This window comes from Mesoplodon mirus (assembly GCF_964341445.2).
Source record: "Mesoplodon mirus genome assembly, chromosome: 4".
In the NCBI taxonomy this organism is placed as follows: domain Eukaryota; kingdom Metazoa; phylum Chordata; class Mammalia; order Artiodactyla; family Ziphiidae; genus Mesoplodon; species Mesoplodon mirus.
Genome location: NC_138979.1, coordinates 102764585 through 102779691, shown reverse-complemented (window position 1 = coordinate 102779691; position 15107 = coordinate 102764585). Strand labels below are relative to the sequence as shown.

Sequence of the window (15107 nt, the reverse complement as noted above, 5' to 3'; positions counted from 1 at the left end):
CTGAGCTTTAAATAGCATAAGATTCAGCACACTTGAGCCCATGAAGTAGAAGGGAGAAACGTGTATTATTGTTAAGAAAACACTACTTAAATTTCTAACTTTCTAAATAATTGTGAAATTATAAAAATTAGAGAGAGAATATCTCTAAGTCATATGTTTAAAACATATTAGTTATCAATGAGTCCCATTTTAGTTATCAATGACTCCCATTTTTTCCTACCATTTTAAAATAAAGTAGGATTTATGACAAATAAACTCTGTACATTAGAAAACATAAATGCTTTCATGACAAGCATCATAGTATATACATTAATATTCAGGCTCTGGTTACAAATAAGTATATTAAGACCATGAGGTCTAAGTAAAATAAGATGCCAACCTCTTTGTGTCTTGGCTATATCATTCAAACTCAATTCAAAGATGGTGGCAACTTGTACCTCTCCCTGCACATGTAATTCATATGTTCATAAACTTAAATTATTGGGTACTATTACCCCAAGAGTTCCCTTAATGCCCTTTATAGTCAATCCCCTCCCTTGACTCCCAGTGTCTGGCTGGCAACCTCTGATTTCTGTCCCTCCTTAGAACTTAGAATTGTCTAGTGTTTTAGGTTTAACTATTCTAATTACTGTGTAATGGTATCTCACTGTGGTTTTAATTTGCATTTCCCTAATAACTAAAGATGTTCAGAATTTGTTCATGTACTTATTTGCCATCTATAGTATCTATTCTTTAATGAAATGCCTATCCAAATCTTTTGCTTATTTTTGTAGGTTTGTTTTTTATTATTGAGTTTTGAGAGTTGCTTATAGATTCTGGATATAAAGTCCTCTGTCAGATGTGTGTTTTGCAAATATTTTATTCCAGTCTGTGATTTGACTTTTCATTTGCTTAATAGTGTTTTTTCAAAATGCAGAAGTGTTTACTTTTGATGAATTTTTAATTCTTTTATTTTTGTACCATATGAATATATTTCCAAAACTTATGTTTAAAAACATCTTTAAAGAAAAAAAAAGTAAAAAGTGAGAGTGGTTAGTTACCTAAGAGCATGTTTTATTAAAATAAATACCTAGAAGCCAAAGCAATGTTGAGAAAAAAGAACAAAGCTGAAGGTATCACATTCCCTGACTTAAGACTATACTACAAAGCTACAGTAATCAAAACAGCATGGTACTGGCACAAAAAATAGACACATAGATCAGTGGAACAGTACAGGGAGCCCAGAAGTAAACCCACACAATTACAGTCGATTAATCTATGACAAATGAGGCAAGAATATTAATGGAGAAAAGACAGTCTCTTCAGTAAGTGGTCTGGGAAAACTGGACAGCTACATGTAAAATAATGAAATTACAACATTGTCTCACACCATATATAAAAATAAACTCAATATGGATTAAAGACTTAAATGTAAGACCAGAAATCATAACATCCTTAGAAGAAAACATAGGCAGACACTGACATATATCGTAGCAATTTTTTAGATCTGTCAGGCAAAGGAAACAAAAGCAAAAGTAAACAAATTGGACCTAATTAAACTTAAAAGCTTTTGCATAGCAAAGGAAACCACTGAAAAAATGAAAACACAACCTACTGAATGGGAGAAAATATTCACAGATGATATGACCAATAGGGGTTAATATCCAAAATATATAAACAGCTCATTCAACTCAATATAAAAAAAACCCAATTAAAAAATAGGCAGAAAACCTGAATAGATATTTTTCCAGAGAAGACATATAGATGGCCAAGAAGCACATGAAAAGCTGCTCAACACTACTAATCATCAGGGAAATCCAAATCAAAACCACACCTGTTAGAATGGCTATCATCAAAAAGAACACATATAATAAATGTTGGTGAGGACAGGGAAGAAAGGGAACCTTCATACACCGTTAGTGGGAATGTAAATTGATGCAGCCACTAAGAAAAACAGTCTGGAGATTCCCAAAAAAACTAAAAATAGCTCATACACAATATGATCTAGAAATTGCACTCCTGGGTATATATCCAAAGAAAATGAAAACACTAATTCAAAATTATACATGCACCTCAATGTTCATAGCAGCATTATTTACAATAGCCAAGATATAGAAGCACCCTAAGTGTCCATCAACTTATGAATAGATAAGGAAGATGTCACACACACACACACACACATAATAGAATATTACTCAGCCTTAAAAAGAATAAAATTTTACCACTTGCAACAACATGATGAACCTGAAGGGTATTATGCTTAGTGAAATAAGTCATATAGAGAACGACAAATACTGTATGTTATCAGTTATATGTGGAATCTAAAAAATGAAACAAACAAATGAATATAAAAAAACTGAAACAGGGGCTTCCCTGGTGGCGCAGTGGTTGAGAGTCCACCTGCTGATGCAGGGGACACGGGTTTGTGCCCCGGTCCGGGAAGATCCCACATGCCACGGAGTGGCTGCGCCCATGAGCCATGGCCGCTGAGCCTGTGCATCCGGAGCCTGTGCTCCACAACAGGAGAGGCCACAACAGTGAGAGGCCCATGTACCACAAAAAAAAAAAACAAAACAGAAAAAACAAAAAAAACAACTGAAACAGACTTACAGACAAAGAGAATAAACTGTGGTTACCACTGGGGAGAAAAATGGGGAGGGGGCAAGACAGGGGTAGGTGATTAAGAGATACAAATTACTATATATAAAATAAATAAGCTAAAAGGAAGTATTATATAGCATAGGGAATATAGCCAATATTTTATAATAACTTTAAATGGAGTATAATCTATAAAAATATTCAATCAGTATGTTGTACACCTGAAATTAATATATTGTAAATCAACTACACTTCAATTTTTAAAAAGAAAAAGAAAAAAAGTACCTAGATATTTAAGTGAAAATGAAAAAGCAAAAATAAATTGAGCCTTAAAGGACTGACAGAATTACAACAGGAAGGAGGAAATGCATTTTATTTATTTATTTTTAATTAATTTTTATTGGAGTATAGTTGCTTTACAATGTTGTGTTAGTTTCTACTGCATAGCAAAGTGAATCAGCTATATGTATAAATATATCCCCTCTTTTTTGGATTTCCTTCCCATTTAGGTTGCCAAAGAGCACTGAGTAGAGTTCACTGTGCTACACAATAGGTTCTCATTAGTTATCTATTTTATACATAGTATCAATAGTGTATATATGTCAATCTCAATCTCCCGATTCATCCTCCCCTCCCTTTCCCCCTTCGTATCCATAAGTTTGATCTCTCTCTGTGTTTCTACTTCTGCTTTGTAAATAAGATCATCTCTACCATTTTTCTAGATACCACGTAATTCAAAAAGACACATGCACCCCAATGTTCATTGCAGCACTACTTACAATAGCCAGGACATGGAAGCAACCTAAGTGTCCATCGACAGACGAATGGAGAAAGAAGATGTGGTATATATATACAATGGAATATTACTCAGCCATAAAAAGGAACGAACTTGGGTCATTTGTAGAGATGTGGATGGACTGTCATACAGAGTGATGTAAGTCAGAAAAAGAAAAGGAAATGCATTTTAAAAAGAACACAGTGAACAATGCAAAAAGAGACAAAAGTACTGTTAAGTGTTAGGGAAAAGAATTTGGTATGGTTGAAGCAAATGGTGAGAGAAAATAATGGAAAAGTAGGTTGGAATCAAATGAAGGATGAAAATAATGGAAAAGTAGGTTGGAATCAAATGAAGGATGGTCTTAAATGTCATATGTTGTTTGGCTTATAAGGTAGAGGCAAATGGAATTCATTAAAAAATTTTAAGTAAGGAAGTAACATGATTGAGAAAGTGCTTGGGATGTTTACTCCACTGCAAGTATAAAGGATAGATTGGAAGGAGAAGGTAGGGAAGACCAGTGAGGAAACTATTTTAATAATACAAACAAGAAACCACAAGACTAGTACAAGGACAGAAGCAGCAAAGGTGGGGATGAATGTCAGAGACAGAATGAGCCCCTAGGAGAATAAATCCAGAAGAAGGGAAGGACTTGAGGTATAAGCCTAGACCTACTGCTACCAAAAGGAAAGGATCAGGAGGGGAAAAAAGCGTGGAGAACTATGTAATAAAACCTTCAATGGAAATAAGAAAATAGATGAAATTCTGGAATGTTAACATTTAAAATTTTTTCTTAAGTAGGACACTATAGCCCTAGGCACTGGAAGTTTCAGCTGAATGGTTAAGAAGGAAGCAGCAGGGGCTTCCCTGGTGGTGCAGTGGTTGAGAGTCCGCATGCCGATGCAGGGGACACGGGTTCGTGCCCCGGTCTGGGAGGATCCCACATGCCGCGGAGCGGCTGGGCCCGTGAGCCATGGCCGCTGAGCTTGTGCGTCCGGAGCCTGTGCTTCGCAATGGGAGAGGCCACAACAGTGAGAGGCCCGCGTACCACAAAAAAAAAAAAAAAAAAAGGAGGAAGCAGCAGGAGAAAACATGGCATTCCAAGAGCTTAGACACAAAGGGCCAATGTAATAAGATGCCAGCTCAAGGGCTAAAGAAACTGGGGCATCCTCTAAACCAGGAGGGAAAACATGAACATGCAGATTCAAATCACTAAGTAAATAGAAGTTCAACTCCAAAACCGTATGAACCAAGGTACTGCAAATATATATACAGAGCCACACACAACTCCTTTTTACCTCACATCCCTATTTGATACAACTAATAGATCTTAAAGGTTATAGACAGTAGAGGATCTCCCATGTGCCACAACTACTGACGCCCACACGCCTAGAGCCCGTGCTCCGCAACAAGAGAAGCCACCGCAATGAGAAGCCTGGGCACCTCAACGAAGAGTAGCCCCCACTCACCGCAACTAGAGAAAGCCTGCACGCAGCAGCGAAGACCCAACACAGCCAAAAATAAGTTAATAAATAAATAAATTCATAAAAAACAAACAAAAAACAGTAGAGGCTCTCAAAGCCAACCACATAAACAACTTGCTAGTATCACTACTGTAACAGATAGGATCCATCATTCCCTTTGTAATGCATTCTGAGTGACAATCCTACATCATAATTTTGGAAAAATAAATACACATTTATGTTTTGAGGGAGTTTCTCTGTGGTGATGGAATAGTTTTATATCCTGATTGGGCTGTTGGTTATATGAATCTATATGTGTGATAAAATTTCATATACCACTCCTCCCCTGAAAGGAAAAGTGTATGTAAAAAATAGTGAAATCTGACTCAGGTCCATACTTGAGTTAATAATAGTATACCAATAACAGTTCCTTAGTTTTGACAGTGTATTATGATTATGTAAGATGTCATCATTGGGGGAAGCTAGGTGAAGGGTACATGATAACTGTACTATTTTACAACAGCTCCCTGAATCTGCTCCATACTCCAAAACAAGTACCCTCAGGTCTATAGAAGAAAGAAGAAAGCAAAGCAAGGGACTGGTTAATGCAAAATATACAATGTAGGTTATGGCTGCAATGGCCACTATAACAGCAACTTAAAACTAAGTGAAATTTAAAATTCAGTTCCTCACTTGCTCTGGCCACAATTCAACTGCTCAATAGCCACATGTGGCTAGTGGCTACCATATAAGACAGTACACATACAGACACTTCCATCTTCGCGGTAAGCTCCATTGAAGGAGCTCGAAGAAGGAAAAGGGATGTGATCAGGAAGTGACCGACCCACAGAACACTTCTAAGGTGGTAATGAACTATTTCTTAACCTAGATGGAGGCCACAAGATGTTTTGACATTCTTCCTTAAAATTTTTATATGTTTTTTACACTCTTCTAGAATACACATAGCAAGGCAAAAAAAAAAAAAAAGGAAATATTGGTTTTTGCAGATAACATGATGGCATACCTAGAGAATCCAAGCAACTCAATTCAAGTTTCTTAAAAGCAATAAATAAACAAAATTGTACGATATAAAAGAAATCTACCCAGGCAACTTTTGATTTTATATTAGTGGAACAATATAAGAAAATGATTTCAATCATAATTATGATCCAAAAAGTAAGAAAGTAATTTTACTTGAGATTTAGGAGTTTTAAAGAAAATTATGAAATCCTACTGGCATAAAAACTCTAAAAGGAACTAGCTATTAACACATAAATAAAGGGAAGGTTAACTCCTTACACAGCCTGGGCTACATTCGACCACAACAATATTCCCTCTTTCTTCCATAGTGCTAAACTGATCCCAACCCCGGTTAAACTCAATTCATAGACTAAACTGTACCTGTAAACAAGCAGTTAAAAGTATATGGAGAAAAAGGATTGTACTGACAATCTTACCTTAAATTACCATCATACTCAAATGAGCTTTCAGCACAGCCCAGCAATCTAGTATATTTTCCCAGTCAGTTTGCTCTCTCCCCTTCCATGATAACTATTTCACACGTGCTCTTCTCTCCTCAACCTCCAACACCATTTTGCACTCTCAGCAAAAGGCTTTGTCTCTTTCTTCACTGAGAAAATAAAAGCCATGAGAGAACTTCAACTTCCACCACCAAATCTAAATGCCTACCTGTATCTCTGTCCATTTATTCTACCTTTTCTCAGTTACAGTGGAAGAAGTGTTCTTGCTCTAATAATGGGCTATCCTCACCATTGTGCCAGGATTCCTTCCCCTAACAGCTTGCAAGAACTTGGCTCCTATGATTGTTCCTGCTGTCTTACATCATCAACTTTTTTCATGTCTCCTGGAGCGCTACTAATATTAGAACACGAGCATGCTACAATAGCTGACATAAAAAAAAAAAAAACTAGGGAAGGAGGGAAGGATTTTACTTCCCTTACAACTACTTCCCTGTTTTCCTTATATTCCCTTTCTCCACATCCTCTCTCCAACACTTTCTTTAACCTACTCCAATTAAGTTTTCATTGCTCTACCGAATCACTTTTATAAAAGTCACCAGTCACTTCCATCTTGCCAAATCCAGATGATCAGTTCTCAGTTCTCCTACCTTCCTTGACCTACCAGTAGCATCAGTAGCACCTCACATATCTGAAGCACTTTCTTCACTTGGCTCTCAAGATACCACACTCTCCTGATTTTCCTCCTACATCACTGGCCAATCCTCCTCCCCACTGTTCTTTGCTAATTCATAGTTCTTTTCTATCCATTATCGAGTTGCTAAAGTGTCTCAATGGCTCAGACTCAGACCTCTCTCCTTTTCTAGCTATACCTTTTCCCTAGCTGATCTAACCTAGTTCCATTTTTTTAAATTACCATTTATTTTTAAACATTGGGAGCAAATGATTCTTAAATTTATATTATCTCCATCCCTGATATCTCCTTTGAGCTACAGATTATTATATCAAGTCAACTTCTTATTATTTCCATCTAGAATCTAAGAGGCATTTTAAGCTTAACTTTTAGAAAACAGAACTTCCGGGGACTTCCCTGGTGGTGCAGTGGTTAAGGATCCACCTGCCATTGCAGCGGACACGAGTTCGATCCCTAGTCTGGAAGGATCCCACATGCTACAGAGCAACTAAGGCCATGCACCACAACTACTGAGCCTGCACTCTAGGGCCCGTGAGCCACAACTACTGAAGCCCACGTGCCTAGAGCCTGTGCTCCACAACAAGAGAAGCCACCGCAATGAGAAGCCCGTGTACCGCAACGAAGTGTGGCCCCCGTTTACCACAATTAGAGAAAGCCCATGCACAGCAATGAAGACCCAATGCAGCCAAAAATTTAAAAATTTTTTACATTAAAAAACAACAACTAAGAAAGCTTTAAAAAAAGAAAAGAAAAGAGAACTTCCATTTTTCCCTCATCAAATCCACACTTCAGCCTTCATCTCTAACATGGTTTCAGGACAAAAACTTAGAAGTCATTCTTGACTCTTCTTTTCCCTTCACATTTCAGTATCAAATCCAGAAGGAAGTCCTGTTAAATACATCTTTTAAATATATCCTAAATATAAGCATTTTCCACCATCTTCATTGTATCACCCTAATGCCCTAAGTCCCAGCCACCAGCAATGACCACTGGACCATGGCATTAGCCTTTTAACTTGTCTTTCTGATTCTACTCTTTCTCTCAATAGTCTCTTCTTCAGAGAGTGATTAAAAAAAAAAAAAGTCCTAAGAATTGAAAAACTTCTATTTAGAATAGAAGTGGGATTCCAGAAATATATTCAAATACAATACACTACATAGGAACTAAATTCTTTACCTGCCCAAATACCAATTAATACAAGAACATTGATAGAACTGAAGATAGTCTTCCCACAATTTCAAGGCACTTAAATTCTCATGTGGCTACGTTTTAAATATAACCTACTTCTGTATATAACTCTATAGTTAGCTTATTGACAGAGCATGTAACATATTATGCAACAACCCTGCTTCCTATCACACTTAGAATAAAATCCATCTCTTGGCAAAATCATTCACATTCTGGGGTCTACCAACCTCCTAAACCTCGTCTCTCTCCACTTACCCGCCACACCATGCTATGCCATGCTACAGCCACAGTGGCCTCCCTCCTTTTCCTTGAATATACCAAACTTACTCTGCCTCAGAGTCTCTGCACTTGCTGTTCCCTTTGCCTGGAGCACTCTCTTTCCAGAAAATCACACAGCCTGCTCTCATACTTCATTCAACTCTCAACTCAATACTTCCTTAGAGAAGTCTTTTCTAACTAATACCTCTAAAATAGTCTCCTAGCCTCACTGCCCATCGCTCTCTATGTCAATACCCTGCTTTCTGCTGGGGTTTTTTTGGTAGAATTTATCACAGTCTAAAATTATGTATTTATTTGTATATTATCTGTCTTCACCACTAAAATATAACCTCCATAAGAACCTCATTTTGGTCTGTTGTTCACCGCTGCAGTCCCAGCACCTAGATCCATGCCTCACACATAATCTGTGCTCATTTAATAAGTGTCTTATAAGGGAATAAATAATAACCTCATAATATTCTAAAAACTAAAAAAAAAAGATACTTGGAAAAGAAATGAGACTCCAGAAATATATTCAAGTCTAATAAGCTGCATTGGACCCAAATTCATTACCTGCCTTGCTATCTATTAATGCAAGACCTTCACTGGAACCAAAAAGATTCTCTTATAATTTCTAGGTGCTTAAATTTTCATGTGCCTATATTTTAAATATAATTTACATTTATTGTATACAAGTCTATTATTATATAGTTAGCTCATTCAAAACCAGTGTTTCAACTTCTGTGCAACTAATCTGCTAGAAATGAAAATCATAGTATCAAGTTGAAACAAAAAGTATAAAAGTAGACATTATAACACAACATTGTATCAACTATACTTCAATTAAAAAATAAATTTTAAAAAAAGGTAGACATTAAAGAACTGTAGGGGGAGATCAACTGCCAGTATGACAATATGAGGAGCTCTAATGACCTGCTCCCCAGTAAAACCGGTAAAAATAATTTAAAAAAATAACCATAGCCTCTGGAAATGGTCCTTCAAGTAAACAACAAATGATGAAACAGCTACTTCATGAAAAGTCAGTAAGAAAAGCTAGAGTCTATGGTATTTGAACCAAAACCGCTCCCCCTCCTTCCTCTCTTCCAGATCAGCAGGGGTGGCTCCACTCCAGGATGCTGCAGCCGAGAACACAGGGCTCCCTCCTTCACCAGTTCCGAGCCAGAGGGCTTTCTTCGTGTAGGAGCAGGACTTCAGCATTTCTCATCTTCTCCCAGCTGCCTGTTGCTGAGGAGGCTGTCATGGGCAAGTGTGGTACAGAGGTGGAAGCCCCTTTCTTGCACCCAGCTTCCACTCATGGACTGAAGGCTCTACCTTGGGCATGGTGTGCTGAAAATACTGGGGCCCCAAAAGCCCTTCTCCTGGCTCATGAAGCAGTGGTTCCATGCCAGGAGAGTCAAGCCAAGAGACCTCAGGCTACTGTCCCGATCTCAACCAGAGGGCCCTGCTCCTAAGACAGGATGTCACTCAGAGAGAAGTCTGCCATAGTCCTCACCCCCAACTCCAGAGCCCTCGGTCAGAGATTTTGTCTGCGGACAGAAGAATGCCATAAAAAAGTTTATCTCCCAATCTCTTCCCAAAGGAACTTATTTCCCTTGCAACAGTGAAGTTAATTAAACTTAAGACCCTCTCATTAATAGTGGAGGTTATAATAAAGAGAACTGGGAGGATTTGTGGATATGAGGATACAGCCTAGACCACAGGCTGGCCAGGTGAGAATCAGGGGAACAAGACAGGTTGGGGAGCCCTTCTGGGGTCAGAACAAACATCAAACTATAACCTCAGAAGGGAATTCCCTGTCAGTCCAGTGGTTAGGACTCTGTGGTCTCACTGCTGAGGGCCCAGGTTCAATCCCTGGTCAGGGAACTAACCCTGCAAGCCTGCAGCAGCAGCCAAAAAAACCCAAAACTATTCCATTTTAGGAGCCACAATTTGATTGGATTAGTCTGTCAAGGAATGTACGTCTTGGGGCACTGTTGTAAGCAACAGAGCAATCAGCCAGCAATCAGCAGGTTTAACAACTGAATGTGGTCAGAAAAAGTGTGGAGGAGAGCCCTACCAGCACCACTGTCATTCCAGGGTGACGATGGGCAGACCCAAAGCTGCACCTCCCTGAGGGGCAACAGAGAGACTTAACAGGGCTTCCCTGGTGGCGCAGTAGTTGAGAGTCTGCCTGCCAATGCAGGGGACGCGGGTTCGAGCCCTGGTCTGGGAGGATCCCATGTGCTGCCGAGAAACTGGGCCCGTGAGCCACAGCTACTGAGCCTGAGCGTCTGGAGTCTGTGCTCCGCAACAGGAGAGGCCGCGATAGTGAGAGGCCAGTGCACCGCGATGAAGAGTGGCCCCCACTCGCCGCAACTAGAGAAAGCCCTCGCACAGAAATGAAGACCCAACACAGCCAAAAATTAAATAAATAAATAAATAAATTTAATTTTTAAAAAAAGAGAGACTTAACCCTATGTGCTGGGATGGGGGGGAAGGATAAAATAATCTAGTCAGTCACTAATCATATAAATAAGCAAATAACACTAACAAGCCCTGGAAGGGAGAACCAGTACCCAGAATTATATTATCAAAAATGTCCAATTTCCAACAACAAAAAAAATAAGACATGCAAAGAAACAGGAAAATGTGACCCATACATGTAAAAAAAAAAGTAGACAACAGAAGCTGACTATAAGAATGACTACATTCTTCTCCTGTTGGATATAACAGGAGAAGATTTCAAAGTAGGCATTATAAATATGTTCAAAGAAATAAAGGAAAGCTTTCCTTACTTAAAGAAGTAAGGAAAGTATAATTACAATGCCATATCAAATAGAGAATATCACTAAAGAGAAATTCTTTAAAAGAACCAAATAGAAATTCTGGGTATGAAAAATACGGTAACTGAAATAGAAGTATAGGATGTACAAAGAGACCCAGACTGCAAAAAAGACCCTTGATGCTAAAGTGGTAATGTGTGTTCTTATAAAACCACTCTAAATCTGCATCTAATGTACATGTTTTTTTGGGGTTTTTTTATAAATTTATTTATTTATTTTTGGCTGCGTTGGGTCTTCGTTGCTGCGCACAGGCTTTCTCTAGTTGTGGCGAACGGGGGCCACTCTTCGTTGTGTTGCGCGGGCTCCTCATTAAAGTGGCTTCTCTTGTTGTGGAGCACAGGCTCTAGGCACGCGGGCTTTGGTACTTGTGGCTCGCAGGCTCTAGAGCGCAGGCTCAGTAATTGTGGTGCACGGGCTTAGTTGCTCCACGGCATGTGGGATCCTCCCGGACCAGGGCTTGAACCCCTGTTCCCTGCATTGTCAGGCAGATTCTTAACCACTGCGCCACCAGGGAAGCCCTAATGTACATGTTTTTAAAAGCCACAACTCTCAATAATAAAATTAACACCATCTATAAAGTAATCATAAAATCTATATGATACTTCTTGGATGACATCCATTCTGATACACAATTAGCATTTCTTTAAAAAGTGTGACACTATAAATAATAAGTTAATTCTCAAATATTTAATAATAATATGAAAAATCTTACTGGTCTGACGTCACCACAGGAATTGGTAAATTGTCGAGCCAAGCCAAAATCAAGCATGTAACATTTCCTACATGTACTAGGAAAGCGACCCATGGCAAAGTTTGACTAGAAAAATAAAGAAGGAAAATATACATATTATTTTTATACTTAGTCCTTATACCTTATCCTTCCTCTATTTTAATTCTTCTATTTAAACTCTATATAACACACATGTCCCAAATATACTATTCTAGTCAATGATGTTTACTGGATATTAATACATAATTTTGCTGTGGATTCTACTAATGCCTAGGATCAGGTGAACTTTGAGCAACAAAAAATTTATGTGACTATAAATTTACATAAAACACAACACTGACTTAACTGGAATCAGTACTCTAAGTTCCTTGAAATTCTAGTCTAAGTCACTACTTACTTTTTAAAATGGGAGGAACTAGGAGTGAGCAAAATAGAATACATAGTTCAGAAATTGAAATGAATTTCCTATAAGCATCATGAACCTGAACTTCACTACATGTAAAAATTAAAATACAATTCAAGGACACATTTCAAAACAGACTTAAGGAAAATACACTCTGCATTCTTCCCCTAATAAAAATAAATGTAACATTAAATGACCACAAACTTGCAAAGATAGGTATATAAGGGAATTTATTTTTTTTAAAAAAAAGTCAAAAGTCAAATTGTTACAGAATTGTTAGCTTTTATTTTAAAATACTGTTTTATTTTAAAATACTGTTCTACTTAGGGAGCTTTCTAATCAAAATGGAAACTCTTCTTCAATCACCATGGTTCTCAAATAATGACGTTTAACTTGACATAAAAATAAAAGCAGGAGAAATCTACGTTACATTAAGTCTGACTCAACTATGTTAATTTTAGTTGGCATTTTCATGTAAACTGTTTAATTTTAGAAATCATGTAGCAACAGATGGAAATAATTTTCAACTGCAACAACCAACATATGATACATTTATAGTAAATACAGCATATCAGAAATGGGTCATTTCCCCTTGTAATACAAAAACCAAGAAAGAGAAAATAAAGACATATTTCACAGTTACAGAAATGACAATTTCTAAGAAAAAACAGAATAGAAAAAAATACTATATATTGGCACTGTAGCACTCAGAAGAAAAAGCAAGCTCTTTCATAGTTGATGGTTTCTTATAAGTATAATTTGTCACTTGAGAAATAGTTCAAAGGACATAATGCCAACATCTAAAAGCAACATATGTATATATTTTTAACCAATATCAGGAAAAAGAAATCCAAAGAATAACTACTAATTTAGGTGTAAGGCTAAGTAATTGACAATGTTAACACATATAATAATAATAGTGAAGCATTAATAATTTTTAATTTGGCTGCCGAGCAACATTTTCATTGTATGAGAAAAGCTCTTTATTATAAGTTATAGTTTGTAATTATCATTTTTTTAAATTAAAAGGCAAGTTACATGTACTTTAAGTTTACATCTTTGCCACAGAAATTAAAATACTACCTTGTATTTAATATAGAAAGCTACATTTGTAATTTACTGTGTCCCATCATAAGATTAAGATTACCAAACAAACTCATTCTGTGATCTGGAAGAAAAGGCCCCCTACCGGTTTGATGTCTCGGTGCAAGAATCCCACAGAATGGATGCTCTCAATAGACTCCAGAATCTGTCTACCCAACCGAAGAGTAGTGCTAATGGTGAATGTGCCCCGAGACTGACTACGGCGTAGATCCGCCAGATTCCGACCCTGTGGAAACCAAATAAATACTTTCAAGTACTGTACTAAATGTATAAGAGAAGAGTAGAGAATTGCTCATTTACCATTAAAAAATGTTTTGACTGAAATAGCAAGGATTTTACCTGAATCATGAGCCTCTCACTCAAGAGAAGAGATTCTCTTAAGATAACGCATGAACATTTCGGAGATATTTAAGAATAACCAAAGTTTTTTTTTAACATATTATGTTTCTTTTTAACTTTTTTTTCTGAATGAAGGATTCTTTAAATTCTATAGAACTTCATAATTTTTTAAAGTTTCACACACATGATTTCATATAATGCCATAATAACTCTTTTTAAAAATCTCCTATCCCTATACTGCCCCTACCCCCTCTCCCCTCTCCCCACTGGTAACCACTAGTTTGTTCTCTATATCTGTGAGTCTGCTTCTTTTTTGTTTTATTCACTAGTTTATTGTATTTTTTAGATTCCACATATAAGTGATATCATACAGTATTTGTCTTTGTCTATTCTACGTCTATAATATGTTTCCTTTGTCACTGATGTTATAACAAAATATAGTCTTGATTACTTAAAAAAGATATATACACAGGGCAGTAATTCCTCATTATTGCCTATCATATTCCTATACAAACTACTTAACTTTTCTGTGTCACAGTTTCCTTATAAAATGGGGCCCATAATACCTACCTTACACTGTTTTGTAAGGATTAAACAAGATCCATGTAGTGTTTAGAATACTGTCTGGCACACACTAGGTACTCAATAAATGCTAATTACTGTTATTATAAATAAAAATGATATGAAACAAACACTCAATTACTTATAGCAGTAGATAAAAGCAATGAATTTATCTAGCCTGTGCCAGATGTATTACATTCATGACTGTATTTAGTCCTTAGCACCCTAAATAGAAGTTGTTATTCCTGTTTTACAGATGAGAAAACTGAGGCTCAGAGACTTTAAATAATTCTGACCTGTTAAGGTAAAACTGTTCTTCAAATCTTAGTCTGTTTGACTGGAAAGTGTTCTTTTTCCACTGCACAGTGCTGCTCTACCCAGAAGATTCCTTATTGCATAGGTACAAACAAGCAATCTGACGAGAAGAGCAGGCTAGGATGCTGCAGTTCCACCTCCCAAAGAATGGAAACTGGCTCCTATATCACAAGGGGATTGAAACATCCTAATCTCTCTATACCCAAAATTTTATAGTGTATGTTTGGGATTAATTAATACCACTAATACCATTACCTCAACTAAAGACAGTTAATTCACTTCTGAAAAAGTAATAAATTCTTAAGTGACTTAAATACCATGTAAAATAAAATATTAAATAGTAATCAAGTAATACGAGAATTGAAAAATTACAGAAAAG

General features: G+C 37.1%; 1 protein-coding gene across 5 annotated transcripts in view; it reads right to left on the bottom strand.

Annotated features, from left to right (window-relative positions):
• Positions 1-15107, bottom strand: part of TTBK2 (tau tubulin kinase 2) — a 153569-nt gene that overhangs the window by 55431 nt on the left and 83031 nt on the right. For all 5 annotated transcript variants that reach the window (XM_082620122.1, XM_082620121.1, XM_082620124.1 and 2 more), the window contains 2 exons: positions 13599-13739; positions 11989-12093 (listed from right to left, as the gene is read on the bottom strand). In XM_082620122.1, the coding sequence (XP_082476248.1) occupies positions 11989-12093; positions 13599-13739 (246 nt within the window). The remainder of the gene's footprint in view (positions 1-11988; positions 12094-13598; positions 13740-15107) is intronic.